The following is a 24180-nucleotide window of genomic DNA, read 5'->3' as shown; positions in this document are numbered from 1 at the left end:
TACATGAGGAGATAATGTAGTTTGTTGCTTTTCCTTTCTGGCAAAGTTTGTGCATTCATTATCCATTCCTCCGCTTCCTTGTCTGCAGTTAATGCTGTATACATTATGTTAGTAATGATTGTATGACGTGCAAAAAATAGCACTGAGGTAAATGCTACAGGCAATAACAAGTGCATAGAATAACATCCACCGAGCAATTGACGTCAAATTGCGAAACCAAGGCTGATATGAAACGAGGAGCCTTTGATTATTCTGTTGTGATGAAAAGCCTCTAAACGGATTATTTGGTAAATGAGCTTCCACTTATTTGCTGGTTCTTACTTGTCTCTACAGTAAAGCACATTACCTTTAAGAGATCTCAGAGTTATGAGAATGGATGTTTAATAAAGTGCTCAATGGAAGAGGACGTACCTGGATTTGTTCAAACGGGACTTCAAAGCTAAAGGACTCGTTGTAGTAAGGGTTGAGGGTGTTCTTCTTGATTGTCGTCTTCTTCTTCTTCAGCCTCTTGCCGTTTTGCGTCAGGTGGAGCTTCGCATATGGATCTGCAGTGACAGACACACAGCACCATTAACATCCATTTGAAGTCATGTTTCTGGCCACGTGATGCATGGAAGCCCAATAGTCGCTCTCTCCTTTCAGCTCTGTTTTTGGTCTCCACCAACTCCTGAGGGAAATCTCTGGCTCTTTAGCTGCTAAATGCTCTACTGTGTATAAATGGTTCTAAATAAAGCATGGCAAAGACAGTCCTGTTTGTTTACATCACTCAATTAACCTTCCCAACTCAAGAGCCTCATTTTCATAAGTCCGAATGCTATCTAAGTGGCAACCAAGTGGTCCGCTTCATCCACCCTCATCCACTCTCTGGCAATCACGGCGAGTCGGGAAAAAAGCGAATCGCCCATCGCTTTCGTTTATGACGTGACAATACTTCTCCATTTGTTTGCATTCTACAAATTGCCATCAAAAATAAATTGGTTAGGAGGAGAGTTAGTGTCTTTGTTTGGGCTCGGAGGGAAGACGGACAAGAGGGCCGGCAGCAAACGTCTTTTTCAAAATTATGAAAGAAATACCATGTTTTTTGGGCTTCAATTGGGCCATCAAAAGGGACTAGGTGAGGCTGTTTAATTTGCACCATGAGATCCTAATCAGTCCAAAGTATGGGCAGCCGAAGAATGTAATAACTTCCACTGTAATATTCTGAGGCTTACAAAAAGGATCCAAAAGAAGAATGAGGATTCAATAATAGCTGCAGTTCAAAGAATATGCAATCTTCTTATTCGTTCAGATTTTCTTCTCCCTAAATACAATCCATCGCTGCAGTTCGTTGGGCCTTATTAATTTAGAAAGTGGGAAATGAACAGTTTTACAATCATTTACACGTTACAGAGAAGGTTTCTCTTAATATTCTGTGTGAGTGAGCTGCATAACAGCCGGTTGTAAATTCTGTCATGGAGGACGGCGAAATGTTATAATATTTAAACTATGCTGTCTACCGTTACCATTGCAGGTATTCATCCTCTCATCCAGTTTACCGTCAGCCTGACTCCACGTGGATGCAGACTTTTACTTCCCGTACCCGACATGAAACGAGATTACAGTCGACTTTATGCAGTAATCTGATTTCTTCATGGAAACAATAAAACAGGTTTCTGTAACTGAGGCATTAAAAGAGAAGGATGGATGATTTCTTGGTCACAAGTAATCAGGTTTAAAATCATGCACTTAGGCATGAAAAAGACTGCTGATGCATATAAAGGCAGATTTAGAGTAAATGGTGCTTGTAAATACACTGCTTAACCTGATTTATCTGAATAACCTGGTTTCTTGGGTGCACTATTGAAATGAACAGAAAAACGTCAACGTCACAGCACAGTATTAATATATTAACTTCTGTGATTAAATAAAGTTATTTTCACTAATTTTAGCAGGAAGTAAGTATGTATCGGTGGCAATTTTTATAATTATTGTTCCACTATGGATATAAGAGGAGAATGTTTTGGGCATGTAATAGATTGACACAAGTAGCCTCTTGGTGGCTCCCACTTGGCCCCTCACATATCAGTGGTTTTCTTCACTTTGTGCTTATTACATCTTGAGCTTATCAACACATAATATAACATAAATGTCAGAGAATTCGCCAAAACAACAAAAACAACACATAACAATGAATACAACTAAAATAAATGAAGACATAAAACACAGACCGTGCTCGGCAGGGTGAAAAATGTCGACCAGATAGTGGAAAATTTCTGGTTCCACATGCGAAGACTGCGTAATGACGCTTAATGATCTCTGATCTCGGCCCACAATCACGACGACTGCACAAGCTATAGGGGGGCAATGAATGAAAACCACTTTGTGTCATTCATCATATAAGACAACCCGCTGCTTGAGAAGGAAAAGAACAAACAACAATAATCTCAGAGATGCTAATGAGGTAGCCTCTCGCCCGAGGCTAACATTATTCTCCCTGAACCTCAGAGCTGCGCATCAGAATGAATAAAGAGTGAGACTTTGAAATCAGAGCTTATAATTAGTTGTTGAAAGACCGCTTGCTCTGCTGATCTGTGTTTATCTCTGGATCCCATATGCACAAAGACTTTATAGCGCTTCATGTTTTTGTGACGTGTGAGCTGCAGTTGAATAAATCTATGATTTTAGCTGGAATATTGTGAGATTTCTAGCAACAGCAAAGACTGAACAAGCTTAGCTCCCTTAATCTTTTATCCAATTTAGCGGGACAAGAACCTGACTGGAGACTGCTTCGTCCAGTGCAGCTGACATGTATGTATAGACACAACCAAACAGAGTAAGAGGGAGAAAAGCAGGGAGAATAAATGGATGACAGATACACGAGTGAAAAGGTAACAGGCTTCTAATAGAGTGGGCGTCCATTATTACTCTCCTGCTGAGAAGAGATGGAGAGCTGGGAGGAGTAAAACAGTGTATGAGGGTTGCATGCGTGTTGTCATAATGCATCCAATAGTATCTTGGTTTGCGCTCAGCTACCTATCAATTTGAACAAAGCTCTATATCTCAGATTTATGATGATTTACTGAAGGCCGCCTCGCCTTCTTTGGAGCAGCTTAAATGAAAATGGGAAGACTTTGGTGAGAGACTCTTTGATGAAATCTGGAAATCGTCCATTGCAATCATCCAGACAGCCTCCATATGTGTCAGGTATAGTTTGATATAATTCAAAATAATTCAAAGGCTGCATCTGTCCAGGAGTGTAGGCTTGCCCTGCTCTATCCAGAATTTCACCCAACCTCTCAACGGTGCAGCCAAGACCCAGTCACCCTTATTCCTTCATCTTAGGCCTGTCCAAAAATGAGACAATTTTGGGCTACGGTCTTTGAAACTCTCTCGTTTATGTGCGATACGTCCAAAGACCCTGAACCAAGCCAAGCAGGTTTTGAACAGAGATCTGAAACTCTCTCGAGTCCAGGCCCACGCTGTTGCTTTTAGCGAGACATCTCATTCGATATAATTGGAAGTCTAACTCCCGCCCTATAAATAGCCGCTGGGTTGAGGAGGTAATGGTTCACTTGACGTTGGAGAAGCTCGGCTGCACCACTCAGGGCTCGGTTAATAAATTCTAAAAAGTATGGCAACCATTTCTGGTGTACTAAAATGTAATAAAAGGTTTCAAACAGCATACGAGCTCGTCATTCATTGATTGTATCCGTCAAATCTATGATTCAAAATGTAAACCAAAAAGCCTTAACTTTGTGAAACTTGCAGACTCAAGTTACCATCTTACATTCTCAGTGTTATTCTGTAGTGCTTCTGCACCGAACTCGCTCAAATCAGTTGCCATTACTGTCACATTCATCCCCTTGTTGGATTGTCTGCATGAGTGCGGTTTCTGCAAGGTTCTCTTTGTCTGCACTCCTTGGTTCTACTTCTGCCTAATTCAAACTAATCTTGCGTAGGCAGACCTCCATCTCATCAAATTCACAAAGGTCTAAAGAAAGTCAAGCACAAAAGCTGAGAAATAGTAAAGGGCAACGAGGGTCTATAAAAGGGATCCGTAGGATTGATGCGTTAGAATAGGAATATTGGTCACATTTGCACTTTAAATGATAACGGAGAGAAATTTACCACTCGAAATTTCAGACGGACACAAATGCAAAAACTCTGCCTCTGACTGACTCCAACTAACGAAGGCATAGCGTGCTAGCCAACCAGAGGCAAAGCAGGGCCGGTCATGCCTTCACCATAGTTAGAGTCATAATTTAGCGAACCGGCAAACTGTATACCATGTGCCAAATACTGCTACAACTGTGCCAGAATAAACACAATACAACAGCCGAATGGGATTATGCAAGATAAAATAAAAAAGGAAACACACCTGTGGCGCCACATCACTGCCATCCAGACGCCCCTTATCTTTGTGGCCGGCAGATGAGAGTGTGGAATTATTGAGTTTTGGGAGACTCGCCGTACCTCATATCCGGCCCCCTTTTTACCGCCTTATCCCTGACGGATGTAATCTGTCCCATTTCATGGATGAATGGCAGCGCTCCTGATGCAACAGCGTTTCCTCACATAATGTGTACAGCAAAGAGACTCCACTACCCAATCCTGAGGTAACTGATCTGAGTCCTGGATCTCGGCCATGGTTTTATGAGGCGATGCACCATCAGTGGTCCATACATTCGGGGCTAGAAGCAGGTTTCTGGATAAGTGATGAGCTCTGAGCCACTAAAGCTCTGAGCTACTGAAGCTGTCTAGTTCTAAAGTGGTTACTTATAGTTTGTGTTTCAAGCTGTGAATAACTGCCAGCTGTGACTCATGTGGGTTATTTCGGTGAGGGTGGTGCCTCTCACAGTTGAGGCATCACTATATCATGCGCACAGACGTACAACACCAAAACAAAGAAGTAGTTTCTTCCTCAAATATTTCCGTGCTCATCGAGTGTGGCCGCTGTGGGCGCAGGCAGAGTTGTGCCAAATGAACACCAATACAAGCGGGGTTAAATATAGCCTGGCTGTCATCTTAGCTTTCCTCCCATCATTTTGGATTCGCCACGGTGGGTGAATCCAGGGGTAACTGTCGGTTTAGTTTTACACACTCAACTCAGCGGCGAATGGCACACATACCACACAGACACAAGCGTTTACAGTGGAGCTCTTCTCTGAGGCTCAGACCCACATGAACAATGTACATTTGTACAACGAGAATCTTAATTATCTGAAAGCATAGAAGTCGTCCCATAACTCATCTACTCCTCACTATCTACATCTCTGAATTTGTAGGTTGAAGCAAAACTGTGAAAGAAATAGACGCTGGGACAAAACTATGTTGCTGCCACTATACACCCTCATGTCCTCATCCTGAGACACTTCCAGACACTTTGCCTTTGTGTCCGACGCAATATTTGAGTCTGACTCACCTTTGCTACAGTAGCTTGAAGAACTGTAAATGAACCATTTCAAACAGACAAGAACTAAAATAGTTAGAAAATGACACAATACATCTGTTTGTCTGTATTGTAAGGTGGCCTTGCTGTGGTGTCGGCTACAGGAGAGAGAGGGGAGCGGCAGAAAGAGGAAATCAACTCGTCTGCAATGAGACTGGGATTATTTTGAGACGACAGCTAAAGAGTATGGTGCACGGCGCATCATCGCGCTTAAGCAACAATCACAGGGAGCACCAAAGAAATCAAGAGTACTTTTAAAAACACAGAATATTTAAGTCGTTTTTTTTTGTGAGAGACACAGCGTGGAGGCAGATTTGGAGGGATGTTTCATGAGGAGCCAATCAAAAGAATTATTTCTGATTATACATTGGTTAATGATAATACCCACGTCTTCCTCTGTGAGCCACAATTAGGCATGGTAAACAGGATGACAATAGAGGAGAAGGCTGATCCCAGGCCATCAATTACTTGTCCTCCTCCTTAAACTCTGGCTGAGACGCCCTGTGGATGGAGGCTAATTATTGTTATTACGGACTTGCCCATTATTTCATCCATCTGCTACACTTTTAGCTCCATTTTCTAAGCAGAAAAAGCAGTCGCGAACCAACGAAAATCAAAACTGCAATTTAGAGCATATTCTGGTGGTCGTGTGTAATTACAAACTAGCAGCTCTTACTGTATGCTAATAATTCACCCTGAAACCCACAGACCGGTGCACCGAGATAAAACACGCTTCAATTAAATGTGACATACAGTATGTGGTGTCAAACTGTCTGGCTTCACTGCAATTTCCCTTCTCTGTAAAAGAGAAACCTGGCCTTCAAAGTGAACACATTAACACATTTTTCATACTGGCTGGTCAAAGTGGCTGACAGTCCCCCGATGCAAATGTGCACAGGTGAGCGCTAATGCCAGCAGCATAAAATGGCAGCGGGGGGAGGGCTTTTTTTCCTGCCAAATGGCTGCTTGTGCTGCTCTGGTAGATGAAAGGGAACTGTGGGCTTTTAACGTGGGCCGTGTTACTGTACTGCAGGACGTTTAGGCTTATGTGGAGAGACTGGGCTGTCAGGCGGAACGCGAGTGGACACAGGTGTATGGTAATTGCAGCAGAAAGAGTGAAGGCGGGAGGGAAGTGCACACCGGGGACTTTAAAATGAAACCACCGCAGAAAGTCAAAGTAGAGGCAGCAGGGAGGGAGACGGGCCGGCGTATTGTGTGATTTGTGTGCTTGAGTGAGTGCATGTGGGGCTCTGGCGGAAGCACTAATATTGAGAAAAAATGTAACTATCTAACACGGTCTTACTCCCAACTCGTCAAATAGGGCAGCTTGGTTAGAGTCCCTATGCTTCAAACTGTGACACTATAGCTAACGCTTGTTACCTGCATAGTGTCTTTTCAAAATAAACCTCAGTGTTCAGTGTTTTGATTTAAATCTGTAATATGCAAAATAAGAAAATAAGACTCCAACTGTGCATTCTTGATCGTCCTGGGATAGTGATGCTTTTTTTTTTGTCCCTTTCTGAAACATTGCTCCCTCGTTGATTTATGGAAACTGAGTCCGTGTTGTTCGTGTGCTCCAGTCATGAACCTGTGGGTGTTTGCATGTGCGATGACTTCCACCCCTCTCCTTGCCCACGCAAGTGACACATTCTGTTACCATGACATCAGACCCACCATTCAGACTTGACTGCATTGTGATGAATGTCATTATTGATCTTAATGCTACATGGGTTCACTGTCGGGTGCTACCTCACAGCAGGAGTAGGTTTCAGTCTTTCCTGCATGTGACCATCATTAGTGGTTGTTTCACACAACATTAAGTCTGAACTGTGCGGCTTCTGAACATCACCCCCCAAATATTTTGGGTGAAAAGCAAGCGTTTGTTGTTGAAATTCTAATTTTAGTCACAAGAGGCTGAACCACTACTAACATTCATATTGTCTTCAAGGTGAGTTTCAATCCATCGATGCATAGTAAACACAATTTACATATATTATGTGTTAATGTAATGTAAATTAAAACTCACGTGGGGAAACACATGAAAGCTTTTAGTCCTATTTAGAACACTGGTGCACTTCAGCCTCATGTGGCCAACATATGTACTACAACAACAAACACCTGTTGAAATCATCCCGACACATTTTATTCACCTGTTATTAACTCATAAACGCTGGAGAGAATACAATTTAGATCAGACTTAATGAATAGATCTACAGATGTTTTTTTTTAGACACTTTCATCTCAGGTCTTCCTTTGCATCTGTACTCAATTTGTACGATTTTATTTTATTTCTTGCAGCCAAAGCCATGTTGTTCTTTGACAAATGTCCCCGTGACCAGTGATGTGTTTGGGTGGTTGTTAAAAAAGAAGGGAGAGTGTGTGCTGCAGTGCATGTATAATTACAGACAAAGGGCCTGTCAGAGTGAAAGTCAAAGGGAACAAGCACACCATTGTAAGTGTTGCTCACCTGACAAGCCTCCCACGTCCATTTTCTTCAGGTTTTTGGCCTCGAGGATGACCACGGTCAACTTGCCAGCGGTGGGAACGTATCGCAGAGAGAAGCAGATATCGCCCAGCTTCTCTTGCTGTTGGACAAACAGACACATCGCAGAGGTGAGTTTTAAACAGCAACTAATAAATCCACAATTACTGCATCACATGCTCACAGCAGATGCTCACAATAAATAGGTCATAATTCCTCTCCAAAGCACATTAGGAAATGTTCAGTCGACCAAATCTGAAGCGCTAGTTTTCCTTTTTTTTAACCCGCTAGACGTGTCGTTTATTTGGTGGTGCTCTCCACAAACAGAGAAGACAACTTTTAATGATTTTTTAATGAACATTTAAAGTGCAGACGTCTCTATGTGAGAAGTGATGGCAGTAAAGGTTAAAGTAGAGTACACTGACATTGGGTTATTGAGTTGATACAGTAATTACAGAGTCCACTTTGAATAAGGGTGCGTTTATGCATGAATTTTACATAAACGACAGAAAGATGTTCTTGTAATTGCTTTAAGTGCATATATTTAATGCTTTCTAGTGAAGAAAGACCAGCATAAATAATTCAGTGTAATGTAGAGCCGTAAAACAAAATACTTCAGTACGCAGTCTGAGTAAACGACAGTTGGAATGAGCATGTGATTTAGTGGTATTCTTTGGTCCAGAACATGCAGTTCATAATAAATGGTTAAATGTATTTTTTTTTTGGAGACAAATATTTCTTAATATATTTAAAAACAGTCTGCAGGACGAGCTGCTAACAAGGTTAGTCCTCATGTGAGCCAGCTGTCTGCTGTCTTATTGTATTAATATAAATAACTATATATTGTACACATTTAAAAACAAGTACAGACAAAATAAATCACAACAAACACACTTTTAAAGACATTTTTTCTCAACTGAGAAACTTCACTGTAGAAGGTTTATGAATCAAATCATTTATTTTATGACAACCTCCAGAATTTAGTTAAATAAATAAAATGATTATTAAAAGATTATCAAAGTGTTGAAATAATAAATAAAGATATTCATCAATGTGCATCACAAGCAGGTAAAAAGACACAGTAGCACAAAGTCAATGCTTCATATCACACTCTGCCTCTCGGAGTCATAGCCGATCAATTACACAATATGTCCCTACATGTCTTCAATCTACTATGGATTCGGTCTCTTGTTGGGGTTTGAATGCTCTCTAATATCGGCTCCCTCTTTGGTCCGTGACTCATCCCTCCGCTGGAGAAGCACCGACTGCAATCACTTCACTGGTTCGGACAAATCCCCATCACAAACACAAGCCTCATTATCACGCGCCGAACAGAGAGCGATTCATATTCTCTCCTTATCTCTCTTATCAACGCTCGGTGCAGACGCAGTCAATAACTCTCGGAACTTGCTACTTCATCGATGACCTTAAAAGAAGAGAGGATTGTGTTACCTGTGTGCAGGTGGAGTATTAAATCCTCCCTGAGCTCACGGCTAAAAGATTTAAACCTGAGAGAGCGTCTGTGTGTTTGGACCGATATGCTTTCTCCTGACAGAGCTTTATTTTCTTTTTATATATATATATAAAACCTTTTGGGCTTGTTATCTCTTCAACCAAACTTGACCTCCACAAGTTGCACATATCTCTGGGTTTGGGAAAAACTGAGTGATTTTTCCTCCTCAAACTGTTTGATTTGAATATTTCAAGAGGCGTGAAGAGGCATCCAGTATTTCACACGAAAAATAGATAAAACAGAAAGAAATGAAATTTTGTGTGATCTGGGAGTTTAGGGAACAGTTTGTTTTTCCCCATTTGTGTGTCACCTTATTTCTTGTCACCTCTTTTCTCTTGACACACATTAAAGCCATAAAATATCTAAATGTATATATTATTTATTAGTTATATCGATCTATATTTCAGGGGGAGTTATGTGCTTCGACTATTTGTAAATGAACACATACATGTATTTCTTTTAACCTTAAAACCTTCTGCAGAAATAATTACATAGTTTTGATTGCAATCAGTAAAAAGGTACAATGGCTGAGCTGCCAAGACAACAGCGTCCATTTCACTGTGGCAGGTTAATTTCCATCTTAACACATAATCTAAAAAGGTTGTTGACAAATAGATCAATGTATTGTTACTGTTCCAAATTACCTTTCAGAGCCGCATTATGACGCATTATGAAGTTGTAGAGCAGTGATTTCCATGCTCTGCCTCTACTACCGCTCTCCACTGAGCTTGAACACGGCAAAGCGTCGCTCCGGTGTCTCAAGCCTTACGTGAAATTATCAAGTGCAGCTGTGCGACCAAACGCTAATAAGTATAGTGATGCCCTTCAACTCAAACAACTTCACCAGCCATTCGACGCCGCTATAATTAACCTTTGAATCAAACCACCGTAATGCTAAAAACGAGGTTCCCCAGGCAACATGTGCTGTATGCCATGACATTTACCATGAAAATTGAATTTCCTGAACTGGTGCCTGGGAAGTCACACCTCTATTAATTGAAGGGGAAGTGTGGACATCTGATTAAGTTTCCAGGAGAGACGGATTACTTCCGCCACGGCATCGCATTTGTGTTTCGAGCACAACTTGCTGAGTGAACACAGCAAAAACAATCATTTTGATATCACTTATGCAAGCGGCGACAAAAGAAATACTCTTATTATTAAAAACAGCAGCTGACGGGTGTGCAAATCGGAGCCCTGACCGGTGTCACAAAATGATTTCAAACCTTCTCATTTCACATTTTCGAGGGAGTGATTGAACGTTTGGCATGTGTGTGTTCGCCTACAGAGGTTTCATAAGTCTTACCTCCTCCTTCTCAGCGCTCAGCAGATCCCGCCACTCCTCCGTTACGTGGCTGAAGTCCACCTTGTTCATGGTCACCTTGATGTCGCCGATGGCATCGTGTTTGGAGAAGCGGTCAAAGTCGTACACCGTCATTATCAGTGTCTTTCCCCCGAGCTCCACGTAGGGGACCTGAGGAGGACGAAGAGAGTCTGTGTTGACTTTGTTAGAGGTGTTGGTTTACTGTATTGTTTTATAGGACTGTATTATATCAAAATGAGTTTAAAAAGCTTTGTGGTATATATACTCGAAAATCTTCAGTTTCATACATTTCATTTAATATCGTCAGCCCTGAACTTCCACAGAAGAGTTTGTGAAGTTTCTTCAGTTAATTAAATGCCAAGCTGAGTCAGGTGTGTGTGTGTGTGTGTGTGTGTGTGTGTGTGTTTGGAGTGGGTGGATGTCGATTTCCAAATCAATCACTACACCTGACAGGTGGTATTATCAGACCTGCAACCTGAGAAGGGTAAAAGACAGGTGAGCACTTGTGATCCTTGATTGCCTTACATTTTTGGGATGAAACTTAATAAATGGAAACGCCCTGTTTGAGAGCGAGAGAAAGATAAGTCCTTGACAGCACTTATAATTACCTGTCCTGTCTTTCTCACAGTTTGGGAATTAAGTATTACAGAAAACACATAAATAAACTTTGTATTGAGATGGATATCACATCACATTACCCTTGACTTTACACCAAACACCTGTGCTCTTCTCTGTCCAGTGAATAACAAAGCTTTCCCCACTGCTGAGCTGCATTCATGCATCTATTGTGGCCGAGGCAAGGCCGCGGTGTAGCGGTGCATCTGCCTGTGTTAATCCCAATCACATTGAGCCTCTGTGTATGTGTGTGTGTGTGTGTGTGTGAGAGAGATATTCTGTCAGGAGCTTGTTAATGTGCCAGCTGGTTACTGTCTCCACACCTTTCCAGCATTCATGGCTGCATGCAAATCAGATCGCCAGCGGAACAAAAAGATCTCCAGCTTCAAAAAAAATAAAATGGGCTTGAAAAGGAGCAAATGTTTCTCAGCATCCTGCGGAAGCAAGTGAAGTCCAGCTCTTGTGAGGTGTACCTTGAAAGTGAACTGCTCATTGAAGACAGGATTGAGGGTCTTCCTGTGGACCTTGGTCTCAAACTTCTTCTTCTTGTCAGGCAGCAGGTAGACCTTTACGTATGGGTCGGATGTGCCACCCATGTCCATAGCAGGCAGCTCTGCGGCCTGGATGATCCCCACCATGAGCTGAAAGTGGAACACGAAAGGATAAAAACAGTGAGGGACGGCATGTCAAACTGTCCCCTAATCCAAATTATCACAATTTGCACTTTCATCCCACCAACATCCTCACAGAGAAACCATATAATGTTAAAGAAATGTCTAGAATTATCTCTAAAAGTCTTGAGGAACATAAGATTGTTCTTGTCTTTTAAAATCACGAGCAATCAGTCTCCCACAATTGGGGTTTTAAAGTGATTCAGTGACATTTTTTTGTGGGATATGGCAGCGTTATTAGAAGGTTATGTCTGCAGAGCCTGACAGCGGCTGAGGAGTTCGTAAAAGGTCAGGATGTGTCAGGGTAGGAATGAGAGGACTGTTTCTCTTCACATAAGGCGGATAATTGATAACCACAATGGAGGGCCCGGGAGGCTGATTGACCTGCCAGTCAGAGTCTAAAACTCAAAGGCCTCTCAGGAGGCCCAGCTAGTCAGTCAATCAACTTCCTATCAGGCAGCCATCAAGCAGCAATCTGGAGGCTGACCAGGGCACTCGGCCATGGAGCTCTGCAGCTGTCGCAGCAGCGTCGGTTTACTGGTTGCGGCGCTGACGGCGACGAAGTGGTAAATAGAAAAAGTAGGAAACAATGACAATTAACTGCAGTTGGTAAACACCATAAGGCAAGTAACCAACACTAGATGAAGATCATATGTCTGAAAGCTTTGAAAAAAAGCTTGTAAGAGGACCTTGAGTTCTGATTGTTAAATCAAAGCTAAATCTAAGCAGTGTAGTCATACTAGACGATTAGCCTGGCAGACCTTCCAGCATAAAATAGTTATCTAGTTACACTAGCCTGCAGAGCTTTGACGATGATGCCCTGGTTTCATTTAATAAAATAACATCTTTGTCATTCATTCACAGTTCCAGCTTTGCTTCTTTATTGTCTTCCATCTGAAGTTTAACTAGACGGCTGTACGCTTCCGCCAATCATACATGTCTGTCCAAAATGTCACCACTTCATCATTTTATCCTATTAAACGTTTGTGTGAAAATATCATAATTAGCAAATTAATTATTGAGTTATTCACAAGAACATGTTTTGGGAGGTCACAGTGACTTTAGATCAACGCATTCTAATCGGTCCCTCCTTGAATCCGAGGGGATGTTTGTGCCAGATGTAATGAAATTCCCTCCAGGCGTTCCTGAGACATCACGTTCCAGAGAATGGGACGGGCGGACAGACAGACGGACGACCTGAAAACCCCGCGTGGAAGTAAAAAAAAAAAAAGAAGCTCTTGCTATTTGCTTCCACACATTACTGTTTAATTTGACTAATGACGTTATTTCTGCATTCAGAGCAGCTCTTCCCCAAACACATTTTTTGCATAACTAAAACTCCAAAGAGCTAAATGTACCTTACGTGACCCTGCTCTTTATCTCTGTGTGTGAGTATCAACAGTTTCATTACAAATAGGTGTAACGTTGCCATTTCCCTTAATATACAGTATTTGTCTCAGTACTACTATATGTACTGATCTGCAGTGGATGGTGGTGAGATTCCAGTAGGGAAAGGTCTTCATGAGATGGAGTAAATGTACCACATATACACACAGACACACACACACACACACACACACGTACACTGTAATCACACACAAACATCACACACGTGACAATAGTGAACACGAGACGAGATCATCATGGAAAGTATGGAGTATCCTCGATTCATTTACTGCTCCCCAGGTTATGCACAACATTTTCTTGACATCACCTTGAAAACACACCGCAAACACTGAAATGAGATTCTGTCACGATAAATATAACATATAATATGATCGCACATCTGTGTGAAGCTCATTGTGACCACTCGCCACCTAATAGTCACGTACCTGAGAGGCTAAATGAAAGACTCTAGCTGTCATTCACCCAAACTTAAACGTAAACATGTTTTTGCGCTGAAATGCTGTGAAGTGGCACTTCGATTTTTGAGTGCAGCAATTTCATCCCTGCATGCTGTCTTTGTGATTTCCACCCATCCGTCCACCTGCAGACACAGCATGTCACGGCGTCTTTACTGGGAGAGGCACTGGAGCTTCAGAGGAGAGATAAGAGCAGGGAGCGGCTGGAAATGTCGACGTGTCTTCCCTCCTGGTGCGCGACCGTACGGCTGACATTCACAACTCAAACACCTTTTAATCACAAACAAACCAATCAGAGAGCGCTTCTACTGAACGGTAAGTAATGCATAAACCATATCTGTGTGTTTACATATTCTGGCCAGAGCTTTTTACATCAAGTGAGTTATCAATGTATTAATCATTCCCCATTAATCATTTATAGTATTAAATATGACATAAAATAGTGAAAAACACTCCTCTGAGCTCAAGGTGGCATCTACTTGTTTTGTCAGGCTAACAGCTTAAAAACCCAAAAGTATGAAGTTTACAATGAATTCGAACAGAGAGAAGAGAAATGATAAATATGCATAATACCTGAAATGTTCCCATAAGCTGTAAACCATCACACAAACACGATGTTCCATGTCAAATCCTTCTTTTTGCTAAAGACTTTATACTTTTTTAAGATATGAAAATTGACTGTGACAGACTTAAGAAATTCCCACTTGGAGGCTTGTGCCGAATCCTCCACACTAAAGGACATATTGTCTAATTGAAATCAACGATACAGTTGGTACACTTTGGTAACATATGCTAGCTGAACATAAACACTTTTTCAATTATTGTCTCCTCTCCGCTTCACAACTCTGTAGTTCTACTAATCAACTAATCCTCTATTTCTAATTATAACTCTAACACCTTGATCATCACACCTTTGAGAGCTAAACTAAATAAATCAAATGTTTGCACATCTGTGTGGGTGTTTCTGTTTAACTAAAGACTCTATCACGGCAGACAGAGAGCTGCTGGTATTAACCCGTCTCTGTTTGTCTGTTACTCTTCAGTCCAGTGAGCAGCACAGAGCAGCTGCAGGACGGTGATTCAGCCTCTTGGCAGCTCATCTTGGACGGCTTCGTCCCAAATGCATCACGGCTCTGCTGTGACCACTTCACACACACTTCCAAAGAGGACCAATAGTCCTTTTCATGACTAATATTTAATGAAGCAGCTTTGTGTTGTATTTCAGAAATGACCCGTCTCGGGGGAAATTCTGGAAATAAATGATAAAAAAAAAAAAAGAAACATGAATGTTTTGAAATTCATCCCTTTTTAATGATGAGTTCAAATTTCACATACTCTGACTGGACACAATACAATAGGCCTGGTCTTGACCTGCAAATGAATATGGTAATGATGTTGAAAGTAGGAATGACATTATAATTCCCTTCCTGCTGCGCTGAGGAGGCTCTTTGTGGTTCATTTGCCCGATGCAGCCGCGTCGTCGCTCCCTGAGTGATTGGGATCTTTTACAAAACCTTTTGTCTCATTAGTGTATAAACTCAGAGTCATCAACACCGGGTGAAGCAGCCAGTTGTGGTGGTTAACAGACGGAAACAAAGCCGGAGCTCTTTGCCATGAGGACCTGGCATTAATCTGCTCGTCTCCTCACACTTAAGTCTGATCTTGCCTCAGTCTCCGCACACACACAAACCAGTGTTCCCCCCTTTTTTCTTGGCCCGATGAAACATTTAGCGACAGATCTCTTAAGCCACGAAGGGGACATTTAATAGCGCTTACGGCAGCATCTTAAACGAGGCGTGTTTTCTAATTTTTGAGACAAATTGGTATGACACAAAATATATGCGTGTTGACATATCATATCTAAATGGATACAACATCTGGTTCAGACCCTAAATTAGGAGTTAGATACTGAATATCACTTTCTAACCCAGACTGAAGATTTAAATTGGATAATCCTGCAAAACCCTGCAGATCACATTAAGATTTGTGACCACCTGTTACCTGCTAATACCTCATTTAAATCTGCATCGGTGCATTGCAACTACAGAACAGACGAGGCAAATTAACATCCACATTACGTTTTAGTTAAGTAACTAAAACTCTTGCTCAGGGTTATAAAAATATCATAGTTACAGGGCAAATAATGCACGAAGTATTGGTCTGTGATGGGACGCAAACGGCAGTCTCCAATATGAGGGTTGAACATGCTACCCATCTATCACCCCGACTTCACTGCATAAAGGGAAGACGACTTTCTGCATTGGCACTGCGATGTCTAATGTTGTCACTTTGAGTCGATCCTTTCAGCAAAGATACAAACACTTTTGCCTTTAGATGTGGTTCGGACATCACATTGAGTTTTTCACATCGGGCATTCTGTCCTTAAATCGCGTGCTGTAGAACCGTCCAACACGAACCTAATTTCTAGAGACACTGGGCTTGAACAATGAAATTTCATCTCGTCAAATAGAAAGGGAGGCACTGAAAAGTACCATCGTCATGCTTCAGTTGTGATCGAATATAATCTCTGACTACAAATTATCCCAAGACTCCCTGTTCTCTGTAATATCATCTCTTTAACAGCTGCCACGTATTCAGTAGTTCACACGCAGCCTTCTACTTTGTAAAGGAAGCTACAGCCGCGGCATCAAACCGATCCCCCCCCCCCTCTCCTCCAGCAGTTCTGTGGCGCTCACATTGATTGCATGGGCCTCAAAGCCTGAGGATGAAAAATAAACATTTCCTGAAGGCCACTATGTCCGTCACTGAGCTGAAAGTGGGTCAGATGAACGGCTGCCTGGCCGGGTTTTTCTTTTTAGGTCCGTCTGTTGTGAGCTTCTTTAGCTTCAGAGCGGCAATGAGCCGTGTGCGGTGTGAAAACTGTCACCCATTCATTACACTTTAGCTCCACTGTGGAGCCTATTACCAGTGTAATCAAGAACCTTATAGAGAGACCTGTCATTGCCTCCCACTAGATGACAGATCCCTCTGTGAAATGTAATATTGTCCACATAATATCCCTTTTTATTATGAAATGACTCAATACCTTTCCCTCTAAAAGAAATAAGGGCCTGGGTGTCTGAACACTAATTAGTCTGTGCATTGATGACAGGTTAGGCGCTAATAATTATTGATGATTGAAGGGGACACAAACATGAGAACATTTTTATTAGTCTTTTAGTTATTGTAAGGGAGATGTACCTAAGCCGGTGTGTGTGACTCGGTGTGTACATGAGCAGTGCAACCGTCTAATCTCTGGCTGTCAGTTCTGTTCATAATGGGGAGTTAGCTAGCCCAGTGAGGGACAGCGCTGTGTTCACGCACCGTGTCTATTATCTGTCACGCAACATCTGGTGGCAGCAAAGTTGATGTGCTTCCTCATTCTGCTTCTTTTTTTTTTTTTTAACTCAGCCTGCTGGAAAAAGAATAAAGCAGATGGGTTTCTGCAGGGGCTGTTTTCAATCAAGTAGAAAGAAACAAACAAATTCAGAGACTAACCAAATCCCAATAGCCTACTGTATCTTTCACAAGGCTCAGTAGCGAATGAACAAACTCGACCAGCGTGATATCCCTGTGAGATTGCTCTCAAGCTTCAGTGATCAAACAGCAGTGGCGACGCAACAAAAGGAGAATGTTGTGCAAAACCTGGGTTGGGTCCTGTTTAATCTCTGGAGAGATGAAAAGTTGGACCCCCTCAGAAGTCGGGCGTGAACCATACTTACGAAGGAGGACCTTTCGCAACAACGACACCACACACAGGGAGATTCGGAGAACAGACCCTTACCGTATTCTCGGTGAAATTGTAATCCAGGGAGTATTGTAATTTGCCCAGTTTCTGGTCCTCCTTGGGCTCTGCCTCTGTCTCCATTTCAGTCAGCCCTGTCTCTGCTTCCTCCTCATCCTTCAAGGCCTGAAGGAGACACCCACCAAGAGTCAGTGTCGCCTGTTTGTCGCTGGTGCTAGCACCCAGCCAGCCGTTCCCCGCCCAGGTCCTGCCACCGGACCTACTCCTGTAAAAGCTGCCACTTGTTTTATGGTGTAATAAGGGGGGGAGCAAGCACTAAAACACCATAGCAGTTAACACCAGGACATGCTCTGTGATGCACTAAAGTGCCGGGCCTGTTCCCCTGAAGATGCTTTTCTATCAATCTCTGGGTGTTTCTGTCTAAAGGGAGGAAAGATCAAATGATGTGGCCAGAGATAAGAGCGATGGGCAGGCATTAGAGGAAGAAGAGGAGAGAATAAAGAGAAGGGCTGCTCCCTGAAAGTCGAGGAGTCAAATCAAACAGAGGCGAACCCTCAGGCGACTTGAAATTCTTCAAGTCGAGCCATTTTTTTTTTTTTTTTATATCTATAAAGAACTTGGTGGTCCTATTAACAATCTAAACATGAACATATGGATTGTATAGATATGCATTTTGGTTACACGGCAAAATAGTTACACCCACAAAGCATTGTAAACCGTGTCTTAAAGACGAGTGGGTTTGCAGAGAGCTCCGTCTGGGCGAGCGACGTTCACCCCGAGTCGGAAATGCGCCCGGCGAGGGCCAGCGTCCCGGGGAGATGATGTCCATGATGGGATCTTCCCCGAGCTGCTGAATGAATGAATGAATCCATCTGACCCCGCCCATTGAGAAATGTTAAAACATGTTCATTATAAAACTACGGCGAGCCGCATTTGACATGTCAGTGTGGTCAAAATCATCACTGAGACTCATGTCACTGGATTTCCGGATTGCCAGATAAAAAAGGAACGAATAGCCGAAACCAATTTCAATAAATTCTGACTCGGGTACAGCCCATGTAAAGAGACACAGAGAGAGGACAGTTGGAAGAGAGAGAGAGAGAGAGAGAGAGAGAGAGAGATAGAGAGAGAGAGAGAGAGATGCTTCCAGGAAAGATCACAGCAAGACAAGTCTGATAGTGGCAGAGAGTGAGAAGTGAAGTTGCCCTATCGCTAGCCTGGCACTGAGGTAAAGGCAGCAGGGGGAGGAGCATTGGTGGTGGTGCTGGTGCTGGAGGGGGGGAAGGAGAGGAGGGGTGCTGGTGGGGGAGTTTGTTATAAGACCAACATGCGTTTGAAGAGGCAAAGACTAGCTCTCAAGATCATTCATTCAGCGTCAAAAGTTGCCTTCCAAGATGTCACTTTCGTTGGGCATGCAGAGCATTCTCTGTCATACAAACCAGTGCTCTGGTGTGATTTCCCCCATTCCCCAAGTCTGGTTACGCCCTCAAGACAAACAGTCGCATTGTCACCATAACCCCTAAAGCTCTTATGTGATCCCCTACGTCGATGGTAGCTACAAGCATCATGCCAGCAGTGGGTGGGTAGGTGTTGGTAAAAGGGGTTGTGATGTATACCGGGGGGGCTGCTCCTATTAGTTTGTCAAGTTGCTCATGTGAAAGCAAAAAGGCTGAACAACACTGATTGTTTTTTTTTTATATTTTATGCTGAGCCACTTTGCTCTCTGCCTTTTGGGAGGAAATCTGAATTGAGTGTTTTTTTTGTTGGTTTTCTTAAAGTAGAGCAGGTAAAATGATTGAGGAAATAAAATCCCTCTAATTTATCAAACCTGTGAATTTATAAGGTTAATCCAATTTCTGCGCATCCAGTGCTGCAGGAAAGGTGCGATCTGTTTCACGTGGGTTGACAGGTGTGAATGCAAATTCTACTGTACGTCAAAAGCTTCCTTTTCATCCACAGTTTCAAAGGAGTGTTTACTTGTAGAGCCTCTCAATCATTCTACGGTCGCTCGCCGCCCCTCGTTTGAAATGTAAATTAAAGATTCAAAAGGCAGGAGACTTTAGCTTAGCACCAACAATCAGCACGGTTCAACCTTGTCAATGCGCACCCAGTGTTTCGTTCATACATATATATGTGCGTACGCAGGTTGTACACACATATATATACAGCAGATATACATGTACTGTATGCATAGTTACATATATTTGGTTCTATGGGAGTAAGTTGTTGTCAAGAGGCTATAAAAAATAAAACATCAGAGCAGCAGGCTTAAGAAGATCCAACAGCAATTTGGAACCTACCGCCAGTGACCATCCCGAACAGTCATCAGACACAACACAGATAAGGAGGACATAGAAGGAAGAAACACAAATTAAAACAACCACACGCAGGAGTTACCACACCAGAGTCTGGGCACACCAGGAGAAATGACCGCTTGCCTCGGAAGTGGCATATTCACCGATCTCAGAGATTAGGTACGAGGGGCGACCAATAACTGGGGTCTTTTATTTTGATTAATGGCTATTTGAAAATATGAAAAAAAATGGATGCTTCTAAGGCGGCCAGAATATTGGAAATTAATGGGAAATCTTCTCCGCTAACAAGCACAAGTGAGAGTGCAGCTATTTGTTCGACCACGCTGGCTGTTAAAGCTGCTCTCTGTCACGTTAGAAAATAAACGAGTCTTTAACATCTACATCTTAATTCGTGCTTTCTTCTACAATAAGTAATCAGCGGTTTCAGTCTACGATTCGGATCCACCTCTAATAGCAGAGGTGTTGCGGCAAATTGAACACACTTTGTGCATGATTCCACTGAAGACGGCGGTATAATGATGCGCCGCCTCAGCAATTAGTGCACTAACGCCATTTGAAGTGTCGGGGCTTTTCATCGCTCCCCGTTCTGTACTGGTGTAAGGGTTCGATTACATTTCCCCTCCCGTTTGCTTATGGTTCGGTGATGTCATTTCTCTGGGTGGATACCACTTCATTACACGGCAAACGTTACTCACACTCTTCAACATGTGAGCAGGTCCTCATATGACAAAAAGGAACACTCACAGGAAACGAAAAGTAGGAGAAAAAGAGAGAGATTGAAACACTCTCTCTTCAATCTGAAGCCATTTAAATGGCTTCCATTGACTCTCCTGTAATTAGACTGAATTCTACTTTTAAGTAAATGAAATATCATAGTAAGTAATACTGTATGTATATCTTTGGCAATACTTAATACATAAGACATACAAAATACATACGGTAACAGTAAATGCAGAAAAATTAGGGAGGTTTTTGATCGCCACATTTGCAGCGACATTACTCTCATTCTGTTGGTGTGTTGATGCAACTGCAAATGTGATCAATCAAATCTGTCATAATACAGCATTAGAAGCACTAAAAATATTAAAAGAAAATGTCGAATAGAGCAAAAAAAACTTAAAAACACTAAACGTTACAGGATATATTTCTGGACAAATATTAGTTTTACTTTTACCTTAACATCGTGCAAGATCCAGCAAAGACTAATTGTTCGAGGATATGTTTCCAAATTCTAAGCGACAAAAGGTCAAAGTCTTTACCTCGGTTTTGGCTCCATCCTTGACGTCCATCATGTTGATGGCATTTTTGCCCTTGTCTTTGCCCTTCTTTTTGTTTTTCTTCTTGAATATCCATTTTTTGCAGACGCAGAAGCAGCATGCTAACACCAGGATGATGGCCACGAAGGCGATCGAGAAGATGGCCCATGACGGCACTGGGGAGGGAGCAAACGGGAAAGAGTTTGGGTTAGAACTTCTGGGAGAAGTGGAACGCTGCAGAGAAGAAAGCCACATTTCTGTGTTTATAGCAACTGACTGAGGTGAAATAAAACGTGTTGGCCTGCAGAGTTGGGACACTGGATCAGCACCTAAGCCAGCGCTTCGGTCCATCAAGAGGTGGCAGACTCCTAATGATCGGTCCCCGACCAGCAGGACAAGACCCGACTCAACAGCTTCAGCCAATTTAGTGGAGGTAACAGATGTTGGCATTTTCCACTTGCCATTTAAACAAAGGATTCTCGGACAGCTGACACTTTCACGGCAATCACCGGCGACACAGAACTCGAGCCGGGACCGAGAGCGGTGGTAATTTTGCCGGGTGGGCTTGAGAGGCATTAGCGGCGGTACGACCATGACGAGCCAATGACGCAGTAAAATCAAACAGATTCACGGGGGTTTGACACACATCGTTCACATGATCTCTGCTGCTGCTTTACCTTTAATAAAAACAGTATGAAATGAGTCTTTTGTGTTGAGATTTAAGGCTTTGAGTTTCTTACTGATTACAGAAAAACCTTTCTCAGAGGCAGAGCTGCTTGAAAGAAAGAAGAAAGAAGCCTAATCTTATTGGTTGAATTAAACCTGAACATTTAGAGTTCAGTGCCAGGGGAAGTTAGAGAACAAGAGTGAGAGGGTTTCTTTAATTTAAAATAGTGTGATCCCACAGCCATATAATCAATGTTTCCAGTAATCATGTCCTGTCGAAACATTTGTTTTATGCCCTCCAGCTGAGGAACGTTGTGTTTGTGTGACGAGAACTCAGCCGCTGCTCTCACAGCTTGACATGTGTTGTTATAACTGTAAGGATTTAAGTTTTGATTTTCACATCTGTACCTTTTTTTAACCTTCAACGCAGCATAAAAATCAACCAAGAGTCTTGAAACTAAATCCAGAACTAGACGTCTTCTTTTACTTTGGACAATGTCACTTTATTGTGTTTATGCCAAAGGCCAACTCTCCCGTGATGGTGCATTCAGTTGCTTGCTGGAAGGTCGGAGAGACATGTTCATTAATCTGTGGTGTGGTTTTTACTAAAGTTATTATTGGACACGAAGTCTGGGCTTTTTAAGACCTTTCAAGACCCGAAGATACGCTGCTCAGCTACATTATTATAATTAAAAGAGGCACATTTCTTCTTGTTTCCTCCACCAAATGTTGTTGCCCTATACTCTGTGGACCTGACTGGAGCTATTGGACCGGCAGTTAACTCTGTCACCTACCGACTGTCAGACAGCTCTAGCAGCTTGCTGCAAACACAGTGACACCTTTCTCAGCTATAATCAGCAGACTATAGCTAGTGCTCCCTGATGCGTGCATACAGCTACAGTATACACCACACACACACACACACACACACACACACACACACAGACGGAAGGAGGAGCGGGTTGCTTTAAGCAGCAGAGAGACGACGTACAGTCCAGATGGGCTGAAAATAATGAGACCTCGCAACAGACTTCTCCCTTCAGCATTCGTAATCGCTGTTCCTTTATTCTACTCAGCAGGCACCAAACACCTGTCAGCCCACCCTTCATTTTAATAGAGAGGAATAACAGACAAATGAGCCAATTTTGGAGCATGATTTTGTTATACTCTGAAAGGAAATAAGGAAAACTTCTGACTGTAATTTTATGGAATCCCTGAGAGGCAAGTGGGAAAAAAGAGAAATCATATATCATCTATATTCTTTTCTCTAGTCTTTGCCAGGATAATCTTTTGAAGTTTCTAAATTTTCTTCTATCTGTGAAACAGGTAGGAAAGGAAAGTTGGGGAAAGTTTTGTAAGGGGAAAAAAAGTTTTCACTTCCCTCTCAAGGCCTCCATACATTTGCCACAAAAATATGCAATACTGAAGAAACAAATATCCATCTTCTTCTTGAGAAAGACAACATAGAGTTCTCGTCATGGTTCATTTTAGGAAGCAGCCCGATGGGGGTCACAAATCCAACAAAACAACAGATGAAATAGGTCCTTTGAAGACTTTATCTAAAACTCCAAAACAGAAAAAGTATATTACAGTATATCACTCTGGGGTTTTGCTCGCCAGCATTCAGCTGTGGTTTCTTCGCCGAGGGGAGACAGAGAGAGAGAGAGAGAGAGAGAGAGAGAGAGAGAGAGAGAGAGAGAGAGAGAAATCGATGCTCTGTTGACAAAATCAATAAGCACTCTCCTCCGAGGAAAAACAGTGAGTGATGCTCTAAAATAACTTCAGGATCTCCAGCTTTGGCCTTGCCCCGGAGCGGTGTGCTGATGGAGGTGACACTGGATTGGTCTCGTTTACAATGAGCCATCCACAACTGACAGCATTTCCTCTGAAAACTTGAAACTATACTGAGAATAAACTGAGTCAGGTCGAGTTTCTTGGGCTTTAGAGACATGAAAAAGAGACTGAATCCCACTGGGATCCTTGTTATTTAGCAGTTCAATGTTAAAAGACAGACAAAGTCTGTCGTTTGGCCGCTGACCTTCTGAAAAAGTGTCACAGTGGCTCTGAGACAAATCTCCAACATATTAAACAAAGCCCACGGCGTCTGATGGAAACCAGAGCATAAATCCAGCCCGTATCTTATTCATCAAGTGAAAAGAAACTTCTGTGCTCCTTAATCAAAGAAACCTGAGTCCCAAAAAGCTGTAAAAGCATCCCCTAATTAACTACATTGTGTGAGTGTCTTCTCTTGAATATGAGAGAGAGAGAGAGAGAGAGAGAGAGAGAGAGAGAGAGAGAGAGAG

At 42.4% G+C, this 24180-nt stretch overlaps 1 protein-coding gene across 5 annotated transcripts in view; it reads right to left on the bottom strand.

Moving 5' to 3' along the window:
* syt1a (synaptotagmin Ia) overlaps nucleotides 1–24180 on the bottom strand; it is a 128217-nt gene that overhangs the window by 5781 nt on the left and 98256 nt on the right. For all 5 annotated transcript variants that reach the window (XM_031859053.1, XM_031859048.1, XM_031859052.1 and 2 more), the window contains 6 exons: nucleotides 21215–21387; nucleotides 17680–17796; nucleotides 11836–12003; nucleotides 10730–10897; nucleotides 7896–8013; nucleotides 412–545 (listed from right to left, as the gene is read on the bottom strand). In XM_031859053.1, coding sequence (XP_031714913.1) covers nucleotides 412–545; nucleotides 7896–8013; nucleotides 10730–10897; nucleotides 11836–12003; nucleotides 17680–17796; nucleotides 21215–21387 — 878 coding nt within the window. The remainder of the gene's footprint in view (nucleotides 1–411; nucleotides 546–7895; nucleotides 8014–10729; nucleotides 10898–11835; nucleotides 12004–17679; nucleotides 17797–21214; nucleotides 21388–24180) is intronic.

Source organism: Anarrhichthys ocellatus, unplaced genomic scaffold, assembly GCF_004355925.1.
Source record: "Anarrhichthys ocellatus isolate YVR2014 unplaced genomic scaffold, GSC_Weel_1.0 scaffold21, whole genome shotgun sequence".
Taxonomy (NCBI): Eukaryota; Metazoa; Chordata; class Actinopteri; order Perciformes; family Anarhichadidae; genus Anarrhichthys; species Anarrhichthys ocellatus.
This window is presented reverse-complemented; position numbering and strand designations above follow the sequence as displayed.